The sequence below is a fragment of the Mytilus californianus genome, unplaced genomic scaffold, assembly GCF_021869535.1.
Source record: "Mytilus californianus isolate M0D057914Y unplaced genomic scaffold, xbMytCali1.0.p SCAF_2, whole genome shotgun sequence".
Classification (NCBI taxonomy): Eukaryota; Metazoa; Mollusca; class Bivalvia; order Mytilida; family Mytilidae; genus Mytilus; species Mytilus californianus.
Genome location: NW_026262668.1, coordinates 104,524,159 through 104,542,962, shown reverse-complemented (window position 1 = coordinate 104,542,962; position 18,804 = coordinate 104,524,159). Strand labels below are relative to the sequence as shown.

At 33.6% G+C, this 18,804-nt stretch overlaps 1 protein-coding gene across 1 annotated transcript in view; it reads left to right on the top strand.

The window, feature by feature from the left end:
* Window positions 1–18,804, top strand: part of LOC127730649 (uncharacterized) — a 62,259-nt gene extending 43,455 nt beyond the window's left edge. Inside the window, exons 5-7 of the mRNA XM_052239148.1 lie at window positions 3,889–4,014; window positions 14,820–14,960; window positions 16,238–18,804. Of these exons, the coding sequence (XP_052095108.1) occupies window positions 3,889–4,014; window positions 14,820–14,960; window positions 16,238–17,103 (1,133 nt within the window). The 3' untranslated portion in view covers window positions 17,104–18,804. The remainder of the gene's footprint in view (window positions 1–3,888; window positions 4,015–14,819; window positions 14,961–16,237) is intronic.

Genomic DNA, 18,804 nt, shown 5'->3' with positions numbered 1-18,804 from the left:
TGTTTGAAATTTAAGCACAAGGTTTAAAACCACAAATGGAAAGTTGGGATTGATTTTTTGGGGTTATGGTCCCAACATTTTAGGAATTAGGGGCCAAAAAAGGGCCCAAATAAGCATTTTTCTAGTTTCCAAACAATAACTTGTGGAACAGTGTATGGATCTCTCTGAAATTATACCACAAGTTTCCATACCACAAAGGGATGGTTAGGATTGGCTTTGGGGGGTTATGGCTCAAACCGTTTAGGAATTAGGGGCAAAAAAGGGGGGAAAACAAGGGTTTCCTGGTTAATGGACAATAACTTAAGTATTGGTCTTTGGATCTCTATGAAATAGATATTGGACCATTAAGAATTATATAAGGGATAGCATTCGATTGATTCATGATATTTTACAGTATATAGAAGAGAACAATATTTTGGGATTTTGATTTTGAGAAAGCTTTGATTCTTTATGTTGGGACTTTTTGCTATAAGTATTACAATTTTTCATGCTATTAGTATTACAATTTTTTTCATATGCTGAATCTAACTGTGTATTTGGTTGTTGGGCCCATTTTCTAATTGGTCCAAATTTTGGTCCTAAGGCTATAAAATTTGTTTTGTTTGATTTAATAAACATTAAATAAAATTTAAAAGATAATAATTACAATGTTATATTTGAATTACCTCCCTTACATTGCTTTTAAATTATGTAAAGTTGTCAGCTAGTTCTAGTATGAATTATTTTTTAGCTGTTTCTAGAAACATCAAATATTGTGATGGAAGATATAATATGATAATAGTGTATATCAAAGGGTTCAGTGGTAATAAATTTTCATATTCAGAATTGTTTATTTGTGATCAATATCATTTGTTATCCGGTTTTTTTAGCATTAAGAGTTACCTCCTTTACAATGATTTTGTTATAAAGAAATGTTGTATTGTCTTGAGGTGATTAGCTGTCAATTTATTTTTAGAAGTTACTATTAAATGCTGATGAAGGTATATTAATTTTAGCCATGTTTATGTATGTCATTTTCTATTTCAATACTTTTATGATTATTTAAATGGGTTTTTATGGTTGCAAACTCCATTGGAAATTTGAATTGAGATTATGACCATATCTTGAGGGAAAGATTTTTTTTTTCTTTGGAAAAAGGGGGGGGGGGGGGGAGGGGAGGTTATAAAAATTAAAATTTGGGGGGGAGGGTAAAAAAAAATTAGAGGGGGATGGGGACAATTTTTCTTCAAGATTTAAAAAATTGTCAATTTTCCAAAGAAAAATTGTGTGTCACAATTGCTAATTCTTTGTATATCGTCTGAAAACAGACTTACAAAGTATTGCGCAACAGCGCAGTGTATTGCACAAAAGCAAGATATTGAATATAAATTCAAATCATATAACCAATTCTAAGTTCTTTGACTACAGTTGCAAATGTATTCTGTGTCAGAAACCTATTATGTGTCAAATATTTAATTACAATCCAAATTCAGACCTGTCTCAAGCGCGAAATGTTCAGGGTTGGACCTCTGCGGTCGTATCCAGCTGCGCTTGGCGAAGCAATTTTTTTTTTGGTATGTAATTTCTCAAAAAAATAAACAAAAAAGTCACATTTTGTGCCTCAAAATCTTCTTTTTATCGATATCTAAACCATTCAGAAGCGTACGAAAAGTATAATTACCCCTAGTGTTTATGTTTAACATCGGGATTATACCTATTGTTTAGAAACCAAAGACGATGTAACAGTTTTGATGTCTTTTTCATTTATGGCATTTTAAGCCAAAATATTTACTAAATGTAATTTATTCTAATATGTGGCATTAGAATGGAGATAACTGTATTGTATTTTAAACTTGGCATTTGTAAAACTTGATTTTACTGTTGCAAATATTCGTTTACCTAGCGCCGCCAAGCTTAAGGGCATACGATACTGTTTTGATCCCACGGTAATTTGTTTACGAAAATTTGCATACAAGCTATTTTTCACCTAGTCTATTTAAATATGTAATAAAAAAAATACCTTCATGTGCTACTTTAAAGAGATAAATGGGGTCGAAATTTCAGACATTTACTAAAAATTTCGGTTTGTTGGACATTTCTATCCTTTAGATAGACATACCTAACTTTTTTGTTTCAAAAGATAAACACAAGCAGATTTTTGTAAAAACATTTGGAAAATCTTCTTTACATAAGTATGCTCTAAATTGGTATAACAATTCTTTCGAAATAATTAATTTTTATCAAAGTTTCATGATTTTAGGAAAAAAACGGATTTTTTTTGCTGTATATTTATATAATATCGGTGACCTTTTTCATAAAAATTGGTTCAAATAATCTTCATACATAATCAAACCTAATGTAATTTAAAAAAGAGGGGTCCATGAACTCGTTTTCAAGTTAAATCAGTCTGAATGATAAAAATCAGTCGAAAATGCATCTTTTCCCGATATGTCACAGTATGACGTCGCAAAAATAACATTTTACGGTAAGCCCCGGTCACACCTTACCGGATAGTGCGAACGGACGCCGAACGGATAACTTTTTTTCAATCCGTTCATGTCTGTTAGACGTCCGTTCTTATCCGTTAGACGTCCGTCCATATCCGTTTCATGTCCGTGTTATCCGTCGACGTCCGTTCAGTCCGGTGGAAAATTTTGAGCATGTTCAAAACTTTGAACGGACGTCCAACGGATGGAGTGTCCGTTAAACGTCCGGTAGCTGTCTGTTTTTTACGGTACTCGTCCGTTCCGTTTCCTTTTTGTATCCGTTACTTGTCCGTTATACATCCGTTGGAGGTCCGGTAGACCAATTCACCAACGGACTTCTACCAGACGTATAACGGATAAAACGGATGATGAACGGGTGTGAAACGGAAATGAATGGAAGGATAACGGATAAAACGGATACGTACCGAATGTAAAACGTATAAATGCCAATGGAAATAACGCGTCAGAAATGCCAATTATTGGTATGTCAGATTTCTTGAGTGTCATGAATGTTTATTATTCATGATGGATCTTGGAGTAAGAGCACGTCTTCACTATCAAGCAGCTCTTATTCAGGCCAGACTGAACTTAAATGTTGCAAATATAAACCTACTAGCTGTCGAAAGGAGAAGAAGGAGAAGACAAAGGAGATGGTGGACAAGAGCATGGCTTAGTCCTGAAAGACAACGCAGTTTTGACCAACTCATGATCGAACTTAGACGGGAGGATCGGCAGTCCTTTGTACACTTTCTTCGAATGCCCCCAGAGATGTTTGACGAGATATTGCAGCGGGTCGGCCCTCGTATGGCAAAGCAGAACACATTTTACAGAAATCCACTAGAACCAGGACTCAAGTTAGCAATTACACTTAGACACCTTGCTTCTGGAGCAAAATTTCGTAGCATGCAGTACGGATGGAGAGTTCCGCATAACACCATATCCGTTTTCATACCAGAGGTATATAATATTAACAAATTTAAAATATCAACTTCAACTTTAAAAGGACGAATTACTACATTGCTTCAAAATTTTTCGAATCAGAGTAGCGGTATATGTGCACACATATCATGCAAAACAAAACGTAATACAAAAATAAAATCAACTAAACAAGTGCACTAAGGTGTCCCTCGCCTTTAAAAAAAATCGGATAAATTGTTCTATTTGCTTGGTACGTGTGACCTTGAACTTTGTCCTACTGACCCCACTTTCACAAAAGCAAATATTATAAAAAACGGATGATTCATACTAGTATACCATGTCCATCTGACACGCTCCCGTCATCGCTAGGGACAACAGTGCGCAAAACGTTTTTAAAAAGTCGGGTTCTATCAGTTGTTTGCATGTATATTATTTAAAATACAATACAGTTATCTCATAAGTGTTCAATCATTTTAGATTTGATGTTTATATTTTTTATTTGTAGGTACAAAACTGCGTTCACTGGAAAACGAAGAACATGGGAAATTGGAAAAGTTCCTAAATGAAAATAAAAGATGGGAATTACTGGCCAATAAATTACAGTTAAAAAGAAGACAAGTAGCAAAATTAGGTAAAACTGTACAGAGGAATGGTCATTTAAAATTGTTTCTAACTGCTTCTTAAGATAAGGTGTTAAGTTTATGTGATTCAATAAGACACAACAAAACAACAGAATAAAACCCAGATAGGCTTTTTATACGACCGCAAATTTATTTGCGTTCGAATTATGTTATGGTATTGTCTACGTCTGCGTCTTGTGACATTTTGGTTCGCAAACAATAACTTGAGTATAAGTTCTCATGGATCTCTTTGAAATTTAAGCAGAAGGTTCCATACCAGTGAAGGATGGTTGAAATTGTTTTTGGGGGTTATTGTCTTAGCGGTTTTGTAATTAGGGGCCAATAAAGGTCAGTTTTACTGGTTCATGGAAAACACATTGGTTTGCAGACAATAACTTTAGTATAAATAAAATTGAGAATGGAAATGGGGAATGTGTCAAAGAGACAACAACCCGACCATAGAGCAGACAACAGCTGATGTGTATGGATGACAACAAGTGTATGGATGTGTAAGAAATTTTAGCACAAGGTTCCATACCACAATAGGAGGGTTGGGATTGATTTTGGGGGTTATTGGTCAGCTGTGTTGTAATAAGGGGCCAGGAAGGGGCCAAAAACAATTATTTGTCTGTTTTTATACGACCGCAAAAAATTTTTGCGGTCGTATATTGGTATGACGTCGTCGTCGTCGTCGTCGTTGTCTGGCGTCGTCCGGCGTCGTCCGAAGACACATTGGTTTTCGCACTCTAACTTAAGTTTAAGTGAATGGATCTCTATGAAATTTTACCATAAGGTTCAATACCACAAAAGGAAGGTTGGGATTGATTTTGGGGGTTATGGTACCAACAGTTAAGGAATTAGGGGCCAAAAATAAGCATTTTTGTAACTTCCAGACATAACTTGTGTGTTAGTGTATGGATCTCTCTGACATTGTACCACAAGGTTCCATATCACACAGGGAATGCTGGGATTGATTTTGGGGGGTAATTACCTCAAAATATTAGGAATTAGGGGCCAAAAAAGGGGCAAAAAACAAGCATTTTTCTAGTTTCATGACAATAACTTGTGTGTAAGTGTATGGATCTTTCTGAAATTGTACTACAAGGTTCCATATCACAAAGGGAAAGCTGGAATTGAGTTTGGGGGTAATTGCTCAAAACGTTTAGGAATAAGGGGCAAAAAGGGGCCAAAAATAAGCATTTTTCTAGTTTCCAGACAATAACTTGTGTTCAAGTGTGTGGATCTCTTTGAAATTGTACCACAAGTTTCCATATCACACAGGGAATGCTGGGATTGATTTTGGGGGTAATTGCCTCAAAATATTAGGAATTAGGGGCCAAAAAAGGGGCAAAAAACAAGCATTTTTCTAGTTTCATGATAATAACTTGTGTGTAAGTGTATGGATCTTTCTGAAATTGTACTACAAGGTTCCATATCACAAAGGGAAAGCTGGAATTGAGTTCGGGGGTAATTGTCCAAAATGTTTAGGAATAAGGGGCCAAAAAGGGGCCAAAAATAAGCATTTTTCTAGTTTCCAGACAATAACTTGTGTTCAAGTGTATGGATCTCTCTGAAATTGTACTGCAAGGTACCATACCACAAAGGGAAGGCTGGGATTGAGTTTGGGGGTGATGAATCATAAGGGGGTTGAAAAAATTTAGGGGGGGGGGGGGGTTTCTTTTAAAATTTTCCATTTTAAGTTGGTTATTTCTGTTTTATATTTAAAAGCAAATTGGAGATACACACCAAACAGGATGTGTAAATTATTATATAATAAGTATTGTGCAATAGCAAGAAATTTTCAATTGCACAGTATTGCACAATAGCAAGAAATCTTCAATTGCACAGTATTGCGCAATAGCAAGAAATCTTCAATTGCACAGTATTGTGCAATAGCAAGAAATATCCAATAGCACAATATTGCGCAATAGCAAGAAATTGTCAATTGTACAGTATTGCGCAATAGCAAGAAATATTCAATTGCACAGTATTGTGCAAAAGAAGATACTTCGTATAAATTGCTTATTTCTTGACCAATTTCAATGGGTTTTATTCTTGAATTCTTGGGGTTCTTTAATATTCTGAGTCTAACCGTGTATTAAGTTTTTGGATTTTGGGCCCCGTTTTTAAATTGGTCCACATTGAGGTCCAAAGGGTCCAAAATTAAACTTTGTTTGATTTCATCAAAAATTGAATTATTGGGGTTCTTTGATATGCCGAATCTAACCGTGTATTTAGATTCTTAATTTTTGGTTCCGTTTTCAAATTGGTCTACATTAAGGTCCAAAGGGTCCAAAATTAAACTTAGTTTGATTTTAACAAAAATTGAATTCTTAGGGTTCTTTAATATGCTGAATCTAAACATGTATTTAGATTTTTGATTATGGGCCCAGTTTTCAAGTTGGTCCAAATCGGGGTCCAAAATCAACCTTTGTTTGATTTCAACAAAAATTGAATATATGGGGTTCTTTGATATGCTGAATCTAACCATGTATTTAGATTTTTGATTTTTGGGCCCCATTATCAACTTTGTCCACATTGAGGTCAAAAGGGTCCAAAATTAAACTTTGTTTGATTTCATCAAAAATTGAATTCTTGAGGTTCTTTGATATGCTGAATCTAACCATGTATTTAGATTTTGGATATTGGACCATAATAGGTGAATGTCCAATTTAAAATTTTTAAGTTCTTAGACCACATTCATTCTGTGTCAGAAACCTATGCTGTGTCAAATATTTAATCACAATCCAAATTCAGAGCTGTATCAAGCTTGAATGTTGTGTCCATACTTGCCATACCACAATAGGAAGGTTGGGATTTATTTTGGGGATTATTGCTGTAGCTGTTTAGTAATTAAGGGCCAAAAAGGGGTCAAAAACAAGCATTTTTCATGTTTCAGGACACTAATTTGTGTATTAGGATACGGATTTCTATGAAATTTTAATACAAGGTTTGATAGTTCAAAAGGGAAGATTGAATTGATTTTAGGGGTCATGGTCCAAACCGTTTAATAATAAGGGGCTGAAAAGAGGCAAAAAAAATAGTATTTTCTGATTTCTGGACAATAACTTGAGTATAAGTCTATTAATTGCTATTTAATGCCACACGGTGTTATACCATAAAATAAAGTTTGGGATTGATTTTAGGGGTTATGACCTTATTGGTTTAGTTAAAAGGGGCCAAAACCAATACTTTGTATAAATTGCTTATTTCTTCAGCAATTTCAATGGGGTTTAATTCAAAAGTCTTGAATTCTTGGGAGTCTTTAATATGCTGAATCTAATTTGGTATTTAATATTTGGATTTTAGGGTCTGTTTTTGAAATGATCCATATTAAGGTCCAAAGGGTTCAAAATTAAATTTTGTTTGATTTATTCAAAAATTTAATTTTTGTTCTTCTTTGATATGCTGAATCTAAGCATGTATTTAGATTTTTGATTTTGGGCACAGTATTCAAGTTGTTCCAAATTGGGGTCCAAAATTGAACTTCGTTTGATTTCATCAAAAAATTGAATTATTGGTGTTATTTGATATGCCCAATCCAAAATGTTTTAGATTTTTGATTTTGGGCTTGGTTTTTAAAGTTGGTCCAAATTTGGGTCCAAAATTAAACTTTGTTTGATTTCATCAAAAATGAAATTATTGATGTACTTTAATGTGTGCAATCTAACAGTGTTTTAAATTTTTGATTTTGGCCTGTTTTTCAAACTGGTCCACATTAAGGTCCAAAGTATCCCAAAATAAACTTAGTTTGATTTTAAAAAAAATATTTTTTGGGATTCTGTGATATGCTGAGTCTATGCATATAATTAAATTTTTTTCACAGTTTTCAAGTTGGTTGAAATTGGGGTCCAAAATTAAAAAATTTTTTGAATTCAACAAAAATTGAATATATAGGGTTCTTTGATATGCTGAATTTAAGTGTGTATTTAGATTTTGATTTTTGGTCCAGTTATCAAATTGGTTCACATTGAATTCTAAAGGGTCCAAAATTAAACTTTGTTGGATTTCTTAAAAAAATTGAATTCTTGGGTTCTTTGATATGCTGATTCAAACTATATATTTAGAATTTGGATATGGGACTATACTTGGTCATGTTGGTAAATTATTTAAGTACTTAGACAACATTCATTCTTTGTCAGAAACTATGCTACATCAAATATTTAATCAGAATCTAAATTTAGAGATGTATTGCACAATTAATCGAAATTTTGAGTTTAGTCATAGTTAAAAATAGATATAGCATCATATCTAATTTTAGAGAAGAAATTATGTATAGAGATAAATTGAAATTTACTGTTCATTATTAGAATTTTTGAATAATATTTAACATCTTTATAACCTAATCATAGAAATTAAATATAAAAAAGAATGAAGGAAAGTTTATAATGAAATTCCCCTACACATAACAAAAAGAAATTGAAAATTAAATTATTCTTCCTATAAAACTACACACAATTTGTATAATAGATTTTTACAATTAACTAAATATACACATTTGCACATATAGATTAGTAAAATGTATTTACTATTAATTTATTCATGCAATAATTTTCACCTATTATCAAGAAAACAAAACATGTGGTAATTATCAATAACACAATTATAATTGGAGTGACAGATTTATTTGAACATTTTGTGTTTCCTAACTGTTGTTGATGATAAGCTCTGTAGGACAGTATAAATATAATTTGAAATTTACTGTTCATTATTAGATATTTTGAAGATAATTACAGATTTATAGATTTTTTAAGGACATTGTATTAATGATAAATGATATAAGTTGGTCCATTTCGAGGTCCAAAATTAAACTGTGTTTGATTTCAATATAAATTGAATATATATGGGTTTCTTTGAAATGCTGAATCTAAACCTGTATTTAAATTTTGGATTTTTGGGCCCAGTTTGGAAGTTGGTCCAAATCAGGGTCCAAAATTAAACTTTGTTTGATTTCAACAAAAAATGCATTGATTGGGTTCTTTGAAATGCTGAATATAACAATGTTTTTGAATTTTAAGCTTCGTTATCAAATTGGTCCACATTGAGGTCCAAAGGGAAAATTGCATCGTTAGCTCTCTCATGTGTACAATTCTTGCCAGAATTTTATGAAACTTATATCAAAGGTTTATATTAGCAATGTATTTGACCGTCCGTCCGTCCATTAATTTTATGGAAAATTGCATCGTTAGCTCTCTCATGTGTACAATTCTTGCCAGAATTTTATGAAACTTCTATCAAAGGTTTATTTTAGCAATGTATTTGACACTTTCGTAAATAAGTTCTGATCAAATATTTTAAACGAGTTATGCCCCTTGGAAAAATAAATTATATGGAGAATTGCATTGTTAGTGCTCTCATATGTACAATTCTTGCCAGAATTTTATGAAACTTAAATCAGGTTTATATAAGCAATGTCTTAGACGAATTTGAAAATCAGTGCCGATCAATAATTTTTAAAAGTGTTATGCCCCTTTGAAATACTAATTATATGGAAAATTGCCTTATGAGCCCTCTAATGTGTACAATTCTTGCCAGATTTTTATGAAATTTATATTATAGGTTTATATCATTAATGTACTTGAAGAGTTCAAAAATCAGTGCCGATCAATTATTTTTAAAAGATGTATGCCCCTTGAAAATATTGATTATATGGGAAATTGCAATGTTATCGCTCTCATGTTTTCAATTCTTGCTAGAATTTTATGAAACTTATATCATAGATTTATTTCAGCAATGTCTTTGACACTTTCGAAAATAAGTTCTGATCAAATATGTTTCACGAGTTATGCCCCTTGGAAATATAAATTATAATGGAAATCAGATTGCATTTGCTCTGAACCCATTCTTTCTCTTAAGATATTAATAAAAAGGTTTAAAGAACCAAAAAAAAAGTGTTTTTTTTTATTTATTGCCCTTGTACCTTGGATATATAAAATATGTGCAACGCGGGGAACATTGGAACTCTGTTCTTTTATTAAATATCAACAAGAAAAACAACACATGTAAATTTAGTGATTCAATATGCATGTATAAAAGATAACCCAAATTCATTGAAATCACTCGTAATATTTCCAACGATTCCAGATAACCTTCAGTATAGACCAATTGTAAGACAAACTATCCAATAATCATAATAAAAGTTAGATGCATATCATCAAAATCAACATGTTTGATTGCCTTGCCCCCAATTTTTTGTATGTAAGATCTAACCCACTATTCAAACGGGCTCTGGGTCGTTCTATTGCCTTTTTATTCAATGCATTCCTCCAAACTCGCCTTGGAAAAAATGTATGACCAAATAAATGTTGTATTTGGTAACGTTGATTTTAAATAATGTAAAGTGTCCTTTATATTATGTAACAGTTTGCCATTTTGTATGTTACACAAATCATTACCACCGCAATGAATAAGAATTATTGAAGGTTGTTCTCTCCATTTGAACACAAAGGATTGAAGGAAACATATGCCGAAACATTCCTGGCCTTGAGGTCATAATACTTTCGAGTACGATAATCGTACTCAGACTCAGAAATCAACCAATCAAAATACTGGATTTGCTGTTTCGAGCACAAAATTTGCACTCCGAGTACTGAGTAAGGTTTAATGGCTGAGTGCCCTGAATGGCCTATCAAAACAATAGCGTGTCCAAGTTTATCCAGACCCAGATCATTTTTATGTCCCCGCCGTAGCGGAGGGGGCATTTAGTTTTACCCTTATCCGTCTGTACGTCCATCCGTCCGTACGTCCCAAAGTTGGTTTCCGTTCTCTAACTTTAGTTTGCCTCAACTAAATGCTATGAAACTTATACACAATGCTTATTGCCACAAATTACAGATCAAGTTTGAATTTTGGTGGTGTCACTTTAACCGTTCTAGAGTTATGCACCTTTACAAAGGGGAAAATTGCCGATTTTTTCGTTTCCGTTCTCTAACATTAGTTTGCCTGAACCAAATGCTATGAAACTTATACACAATGCTTATTACCACAACATACGGATCAAGTTTGAATTATGGTGCTGTCACTCTAACCGTTCTAGAGTTATGCCTCTTTACAAATGGAAAAATTGCCGAATTTTTCGTTTCCGTTCTCTTACTTTAGTTTGCCTCAACAAATGTTATGAAAGTTATACACAATGCTTATTACCACAAAACACAGATCAAGTTACAATTTTGGTGGCGTCACTTTTACCATTCTAGAGTTATGCTCATTTACAAATAGAAAAATTGCTGAAATATTTGTTTCTGTTCTCTAACTTTAGTTTGCCTCAACCAAATGTTATGAAACTTATTCACAATGCTTATTACCACAAAACTCAGATCAAGTACAAATTTGGATAGCGTCACTTATACAGTTCTTGAGTTATATCCCTTTATAACGTTATATGCAAGCGGAGGCATCATCTGGGTCCCATGGACACATTCCCCATTTATTTTTTGTATGATCCCTAGCCACCCTCAAACGGAATAGTTGGTCATAAGTGTACCGTATCTCGACAGAATATTCAGCCGCTACACCCTTTATTATGGACATATATGAAAAAAAATCACTTGCCTTTCCAGGATACCTTTCAATAAGAACCTGGGCATAAGCAATAAAATAATCAGTCCAATCTTCAACAGAATTTATAGTATGAGTTTGTTTTAACTTGTTTTGTATAACCAACATATCGTTATTAATGCCAAAGGTGTTTCATTATTTGTTTGACTTGAAATTGTTACGGTGCATAAGTGACAAATCAATATACTCAAAATCTAAATTTTATCCTTTTTTTTAAACTTTTGACTTAGGAATTTATCAACCTCATTAAAACCAGGCAACATTAGTGGTTCATCAAAAATTTCATTAATCTCACTCAAAGCAGCTAATTGTGGCTCACTCACCTGAATGTAAACGTCAGGATGCAGGGCAGGATGGAGGGCAGCTAATTGTGGTTCATCCACATAATTGTTTGATTCAGGGCGCTGGAACTCATGGTCAACCCGTCGTCCCCTTTCTAAAGGTGCTTAACTACGTCAATAGGAGGAAGCCTTCTCAAATTTCTAACAACTGGTGATGGCTGTTGTGCTGCTTCCCAAAGAGTTCTCCTAACCCGTCGTGGCAATTGTTCAAGACCTCTAACCTAGTCCTGTCGGCGACGCCTACCTCTATCTCTTGGCATTGTTATAAACTATTATAATTATGAAAACAGATTAGATACATACATCAAGGTTGACAAGCCCGGTTCATATCTAAAAATGAATTAAACTTAAATTTAAGTAAATTGAAATACCAATATCTTTTACACACAATGTACTCTTAAATAAACGTAAATACATGTTAGTGCATTAAAACAATTGACGTTTAATATAAAAACATAACTAAAATCCGCTACAATGTATTATTGTATGCTTTTGATTCAAAGATAAACATCGTTTATTAACGGTTTACTTTCTTCTGTTACCCAACAAACTTATCCGCGAATTTTGTACCAAACATTAAAAAAGATATAACGTGTAATTAAATTAAATTATCCGCGCATTTAAACGACAAAAATTACCGGTTAAAAATGTATCACTCGCACACTAATTAAAAACAAACTAACATATCACCTGAAGTAAACCATTTAATTTGCTGCTAATCAATGATAAATATGTATGTGTACAATGTGACTTTACTATTGAATTAAAGTTTGTTCAAAACAATATGCTATTCAAGTAAGCAATAACGTTGTATTAAAGATTCGAACAATCTGCAAGAAATTAAACAGCTTTCAACTAAAATAAAACCTTTTTTCTTTTACAAATTACAGATATAAAATCGTCCGGAAAATACAACTACAATAATTATATTCAACTAACATAACGGGAAAGCCGCTTTTGAATTAAGCAAGTTAAAGTAAGACGCTCAAGTCATTAAAAATGATAGAAAAGTTAACTCTTGTTTCAGCAGACGATACTCTAAATTTATTAAATTGATTTAATGCTTAATGATTAAACCTTAATATATATTAACATATTATATAATCTATATATCATAAATATTATATAATCTATATATCATAAATATTATATAATATAATATATAATAATATAATCTCAACTTGTTCGATTCGCTCTTTTTTGTAACAACGTATTTGATTTTAACGAAAGGAATCTCTGTATTACTGAAAAATTACTACACCAGGGTTTTTGATATCAAAACTTGTCAAAACTTTTACAAAATTTTATCATCGATACAAGGACACCATTTGTAAATATAAATCAACACGCAGACATCTTATACGTTAAGGTATTTCACATCCAATCTTTTATCTTATCTACACAAAGCACAAACATGCCGACATTCACCTCAAAAGCTAACCAAACCTTTAACGGACTTATCAGAAAGGATATAGTTACGATACTGTTGACAAGTCATTAAAAATGGCATTTTGAGGAATAAATATTGATTCATTCATAGGGTTTTTGCATCGGAAATAAACACATTTATTCAAAAACCAGTTGTTGGCATGACAAGGGTGATGTTTCTTCTCGTATAATTTATGATGGCATGATACTAATCCCCTTCCGGGAGGGATTGTGCTTAGTTTTCATATGGTGAAGACATAATCTTTCGATCAGTTTAATTGAGGTCTGGAGCTGGCCTGTCAGTAATTGCTAGTAGTCCTTTGTTAATTTATATTGATCACGTCTCAGTCCTTACAGCTGAAAGGACGTGCTGGATCAGCTCCTGATTACCCGTTGGCTACAACATGTTACGCTGCCCAGATGGTTCAACGACAAACTAGCTTATGATGTTACCTTACAAGTAGACCCGCGTTAGCGACACTCTGAAACCCATTGTGGATGGGTGAGTGTCACATGCTGCCCAGACGTCCGAGGGCTATGTGTATTTAGCTTCGTGCAGGTTGCAGTCATCTACTACAGAGTCAATGATTCATCTACCAACAACCCATCGTCGTGGTTAGTGGGCTACCAAGCTGATCAACCTGGCCCTGAAAACAGCCGTTGTGGAGTTTCGACTGTAAAGAAACAACAATATAGTAAACAAACCAAAAACAACTCAGTACTGATAGATGGTCAGAAACTGTAGGCACAGAAAACGATCACCAATACAAAATGTACCAAACAGCAATGAAGCTGAATCCATCAATTGGCCCCTTATAGGAGTCATTGCCTTAAATGACGATTTCTGACTAATTTAAGTTTTTTGTCTTTTATCGAAAAAACTTAGATATATATCCGGAACTGAAATGTAACAGTAACAATGATCAGCAAGGCATGGTATACGAACAAATCACATGACTGAAAACTGTCAAATGTTAATTGGAGTTATTGAATCACAATATCTACCATTAAATCTTAGCCTTTCACTTCTGAAACAAATCAAGCAATTTAATTTAATTTAATTTAAGAATTATATTACGATATATCAACTATTAGGGCAGCCATTATTAATAATAGTTCATAGTGTAATAACGAAAATGTTTAATCTTGAAAAGTACTAGACATGAGAAATCTGAGAGGAGCATATTGCTTTTGAAGTCAAAATCTTAATTTCGTAAATCCAACAAAACATTGAAAACTGAAAACATAATGGAAAGAGAAAAACTGTAAAAATTTAACACAAAAAAAAAAAGAGAATTGTAATCTACAAATGTCATTTCGCTAATCATAAATATTTGTTGATGACTTGATGAGAGAGGGAACGGAGAGTCTTTTGTGAATGATTTTTTATTCTGATTTTATTGCTTAAATAATTATATGACATGTTTTGTCTGATGAATAAGATTCAGGTTACTAGGAACCTCTAGTTAAGTATATCATCTTCTTTTCAGAAAGAAAAGATAATCCAGCAAAATCTATTCTTGATGACCATCGGCATTTGACGACAGAACAGTTGTATATTAAAATGCAAGACGCAGGCCTACACTTTGATTCTGCTAATGAAAATCCAACAACAAATGTACATTGGTCAGGTAAATTGACTTTTGCAGCATTTTATGATTAAAATATTAACTGCTCTTACGCAAAGGTACAAAAAAGTTTTTTTGTCCGCCGCGTAACGCGTTGCGGGGGACATGGAAATACCGGGCGTCCGTCTGTCTGTCGGTCCGTCCGTGTGACCGTCCGTGTGTCCCTCCGTCAGTCCGTCCGTCCGTCCGGTCTTGTTAGCGCTCTCACAGGTACAATTCTTGCCAGATTTTTATAAAACTTATACTATAGATTAATATCAGCAATATCTAGGACAAGTTCTATAATGGTGGCCGATCGACTTTTTTTAAAAAGAGTTATGCCCCTTGGAAATATTAAATTTAAGGAAAATGGCCTCGTTAGCGCTCTCACAGGTACAATTATTGCCAGATTTTTATAAAACTTATACTATAGGTTAATATCAGCAATATCTCGGACAAGTTCTATAATGGTGGCCGATCGACTTTTTCTAAAAGAGTTATGCCCCTTGGAAATATTAAATTTATGGAAAATGGCCTCGTTAGCGCTACAAAAAAAGTGTTTAATTTAGTTATTGCTCTTGTACCTTGGTTAGATAAAATATGTGGGACATTGGAACTCTGTTCCCTTATTTTATTAAGTCCAGGAGATCAATCATTTTTTTCGTTTCCCTATTTTTTGGAGGCGGGCAAAGGCATGCTGTAACTTTCGGAGGCGTCACCGATATATATTAGTTTGTAATTAGGTCAGTTTAAAGGAAAGCGCTATTGGTAGGTCAATGATATTTGGTATGCATTTGTATTTCATTTGCAGATTTCATTTTCATAGAGATTATTGAGCCCCGCTCCCTCCGTCATGGTCAGTTGACTTTGTAACTTTTGTGTAGTTTAAGTGTTAATGTTTGTGAGTAGGTCAGTTTAAAGTGAATCACTAATGGTAAGTAAATGATATTTGATGTGCATTTATTAGCCCTACTCCCTCAGTCATGGTCTATTGGCTTCTTTTTTTAATAGTTAACACATTAGAGTTTGTAGTTAGTTAAGGCGACAGTAGGACAGTTTAAGATGAACCACTAGTATGTCAATGATATTTTGTCAAATGTCAAATATGCATGTCTCATTTTCATAGAGGTTATATGACACCGTCCCATCAGTCATGGTTCATTGACTTTAAACTTTTCCATAGGTTGCATGTTAAACCATACGAGCTTGTATAATTTCTCTTTTATCAGAGTGGCATTTCCGATGCATTAGTCGATATGTCAACTTTTAACTTGTGTTTTTTATGTTTAAATATTTTACAGATGGCTTACCCACACAAAGATTAAGATATATAAATAATTTAGATGAAGAAATTAAAACACAAGAAGAAGAACAGTTACCCCTAAATATAACAGAGAGTATAAGCGAAAGCATAACTGACAATACAAACAGTAATAAACTTTTTCCGTCTTTTGAATCATCAAGTGTCTTGTCTACAGGAAGATTTGAAGTAAGAGATGGTTCATTCGGAGAACATAGCATTACGTATCTTAAAAATGTTGCAAGTCAAGAACGGACAGAATTATTAGAACCGAATAGAGATGTGTTGCCTTTAATCGTTCTGTCTAATGTAGACTTAGATAACCGTGGAGGTGCTGATTCTCCAGAAAATACAGAAACCATTCCAGTAAGTGAGCATTTGGATAATGGACAACATATGTCACAAGTATCAGTTATTGTTTCTAGTGAGAAGCCTATTGTTACATGTCCAGAAGATGAAACGCAGTCTGAGAAGAACCCTGAAATGGCTACTACCACTTCGCTAAATGATGCCGATGCTCAATATCGTACAGACGAATTTCGAGATATACAAAACAGCGTTCCATATACATCAGAAAACCATTGTTCTAGGGTTGATAATCCGGTAAATGAAGCTAAAAATGACGAACATCCAGAAAAGGCAGCACAAATTCTGAGTTCTAGGAAAAAGGAGACAACACGTACTGCCATTACAGCCACAAACCTCAGCTCGCCTTCCGATACGAATGATTCTGAAGAGAAGAATCCGGAACAAGAATGTGCTGCGTTGATTAATGATGGCACTGCACAAATAGTGGGAACAGGTTACAGGGACTTACAGAACAGTTTACCAGACAGTTTATCGAGTGATGAGATGGAAGAAAATTAAAAGTTTCTTTTAAAAGTCTCATTTTGGAGTACTTTTAATGAAGATTGTGCATACATTTTGGTTAAAGATTCAGTATCTACTATTTCCACCAAACAACTTCGTATTTGCATGTGCTGACCTATGCTTTTCAAGACGATCTATGTCATTGCTCGTGGCGTCAGTATACATTCTTGTCTTATTAAGGAACTCTGGCCTAACAGAAGACAGTAGTAATATTTTTATTTGTCCTATAGATACGTTCCTATTAGAATCGAAAATGACATGAACCATTATTTTTATTCATATAGGTCTTACGGAAACTCATCATAGATACCAGGATTAACATTTTGCACGACAGACGCGCGTTTCCTCCACAAAAGGACGCTAGAATAAAAAAATGTAAAAAGGCGAAATAAATTAAGAATTTGAAGAGCATTGAGGACCCGAAATTTTGAAAGGTTTTGCCGAATACAGCTAAGGTAATCTATTTTTACCTCAAGAAATAATTTTCGTAATCAGGCTGTACCACCAGATTACATTTACGTAAATCTACTCCTTAGTAAACGTTCATGTCAATTTGTTCGCAGGTGCATACACAATATCACCATCACATTCCACCACGATATTTTTTTCTATTTCAAGCATTGTCACGGGATTTATTGCATATAATGGATTTGTAGGATGCACTTGAAGACTTGACCGCCATTAATGTTGTAGAAACGCAACTGAAAGCTTGGATATCTGCAAATTGCGACTCGAGAGTAATATAACAGAATACTCCACTTTATCAATAGACATTATGGATCTATACGTCGAAGATGTGAAGCTGTCGAGACGAGGTCTTACCAGATATCGGGTCCTCAAAATCTCATTGCTTATAGGAACTTTCATCTGAGTCTCTGGATTTTTGTACTCTTCAGATTTCCATATTTCAAAGTGTTTGCTCTATTGGATGTTAACTTTTTAGTCCCCTACCGACGAAGTCGAAGCGGACTTTAGGTTTGCACTCCGTCTGTCTGTCTGTCTATCTGTCTGTCCATCTGTCAGTCCGGCAAATCACTTTTCCAGACATTTTTTCTTCGTGCTTGAAGATATTGATTTGATATTTGGTTTATTGTTTTATCATGATAAGTTACAGGTCAAGTTTAATTTTCACGATTTTAGCTTTTCTCTTTGTTCAGTTAAAGCCCTTTCCCTAGAATTAAATTTTTGATGAAATACTTATTAATTAGTAGATTTCTGTTCAAAGGGAAATAACTCATTTAAAAAAAAAATTAAAAGACAAAATGACATTTTGGATGTTTTCCTTGTCTTTGGTAAATTGTTTAAAGAATTTAGTGGAAGTTTGTTTGTCATTCTTGAAGATATTGATTTGATAATTAGTATGTAGTTTTATCATGACAAGTTACAGATCAAGTTGGAATTTTGTTCCAGTCTGATGATTTTGTGCAGAGTTATGGTTTTTGGACATAGAAAATTCACTTAAATAATCAGTTTTCAACAGTTTTTTTTCGTCATGCTTGAAGATTTTGACTTGATATTTGTATGTAGTTTACACCATGACAAGTAATAGATCAAGCTAGAATTTCGTTCCATTACAATGAATTTTAACCGGTAGGGGACTATGTACTGCCATGCAATACTCACAAAATGCTTGTTTTTATAGTGATTTATTCAGTATGATTTATTTGTAGTGTTGAAAAAAAAATGTTGATTTGAAAA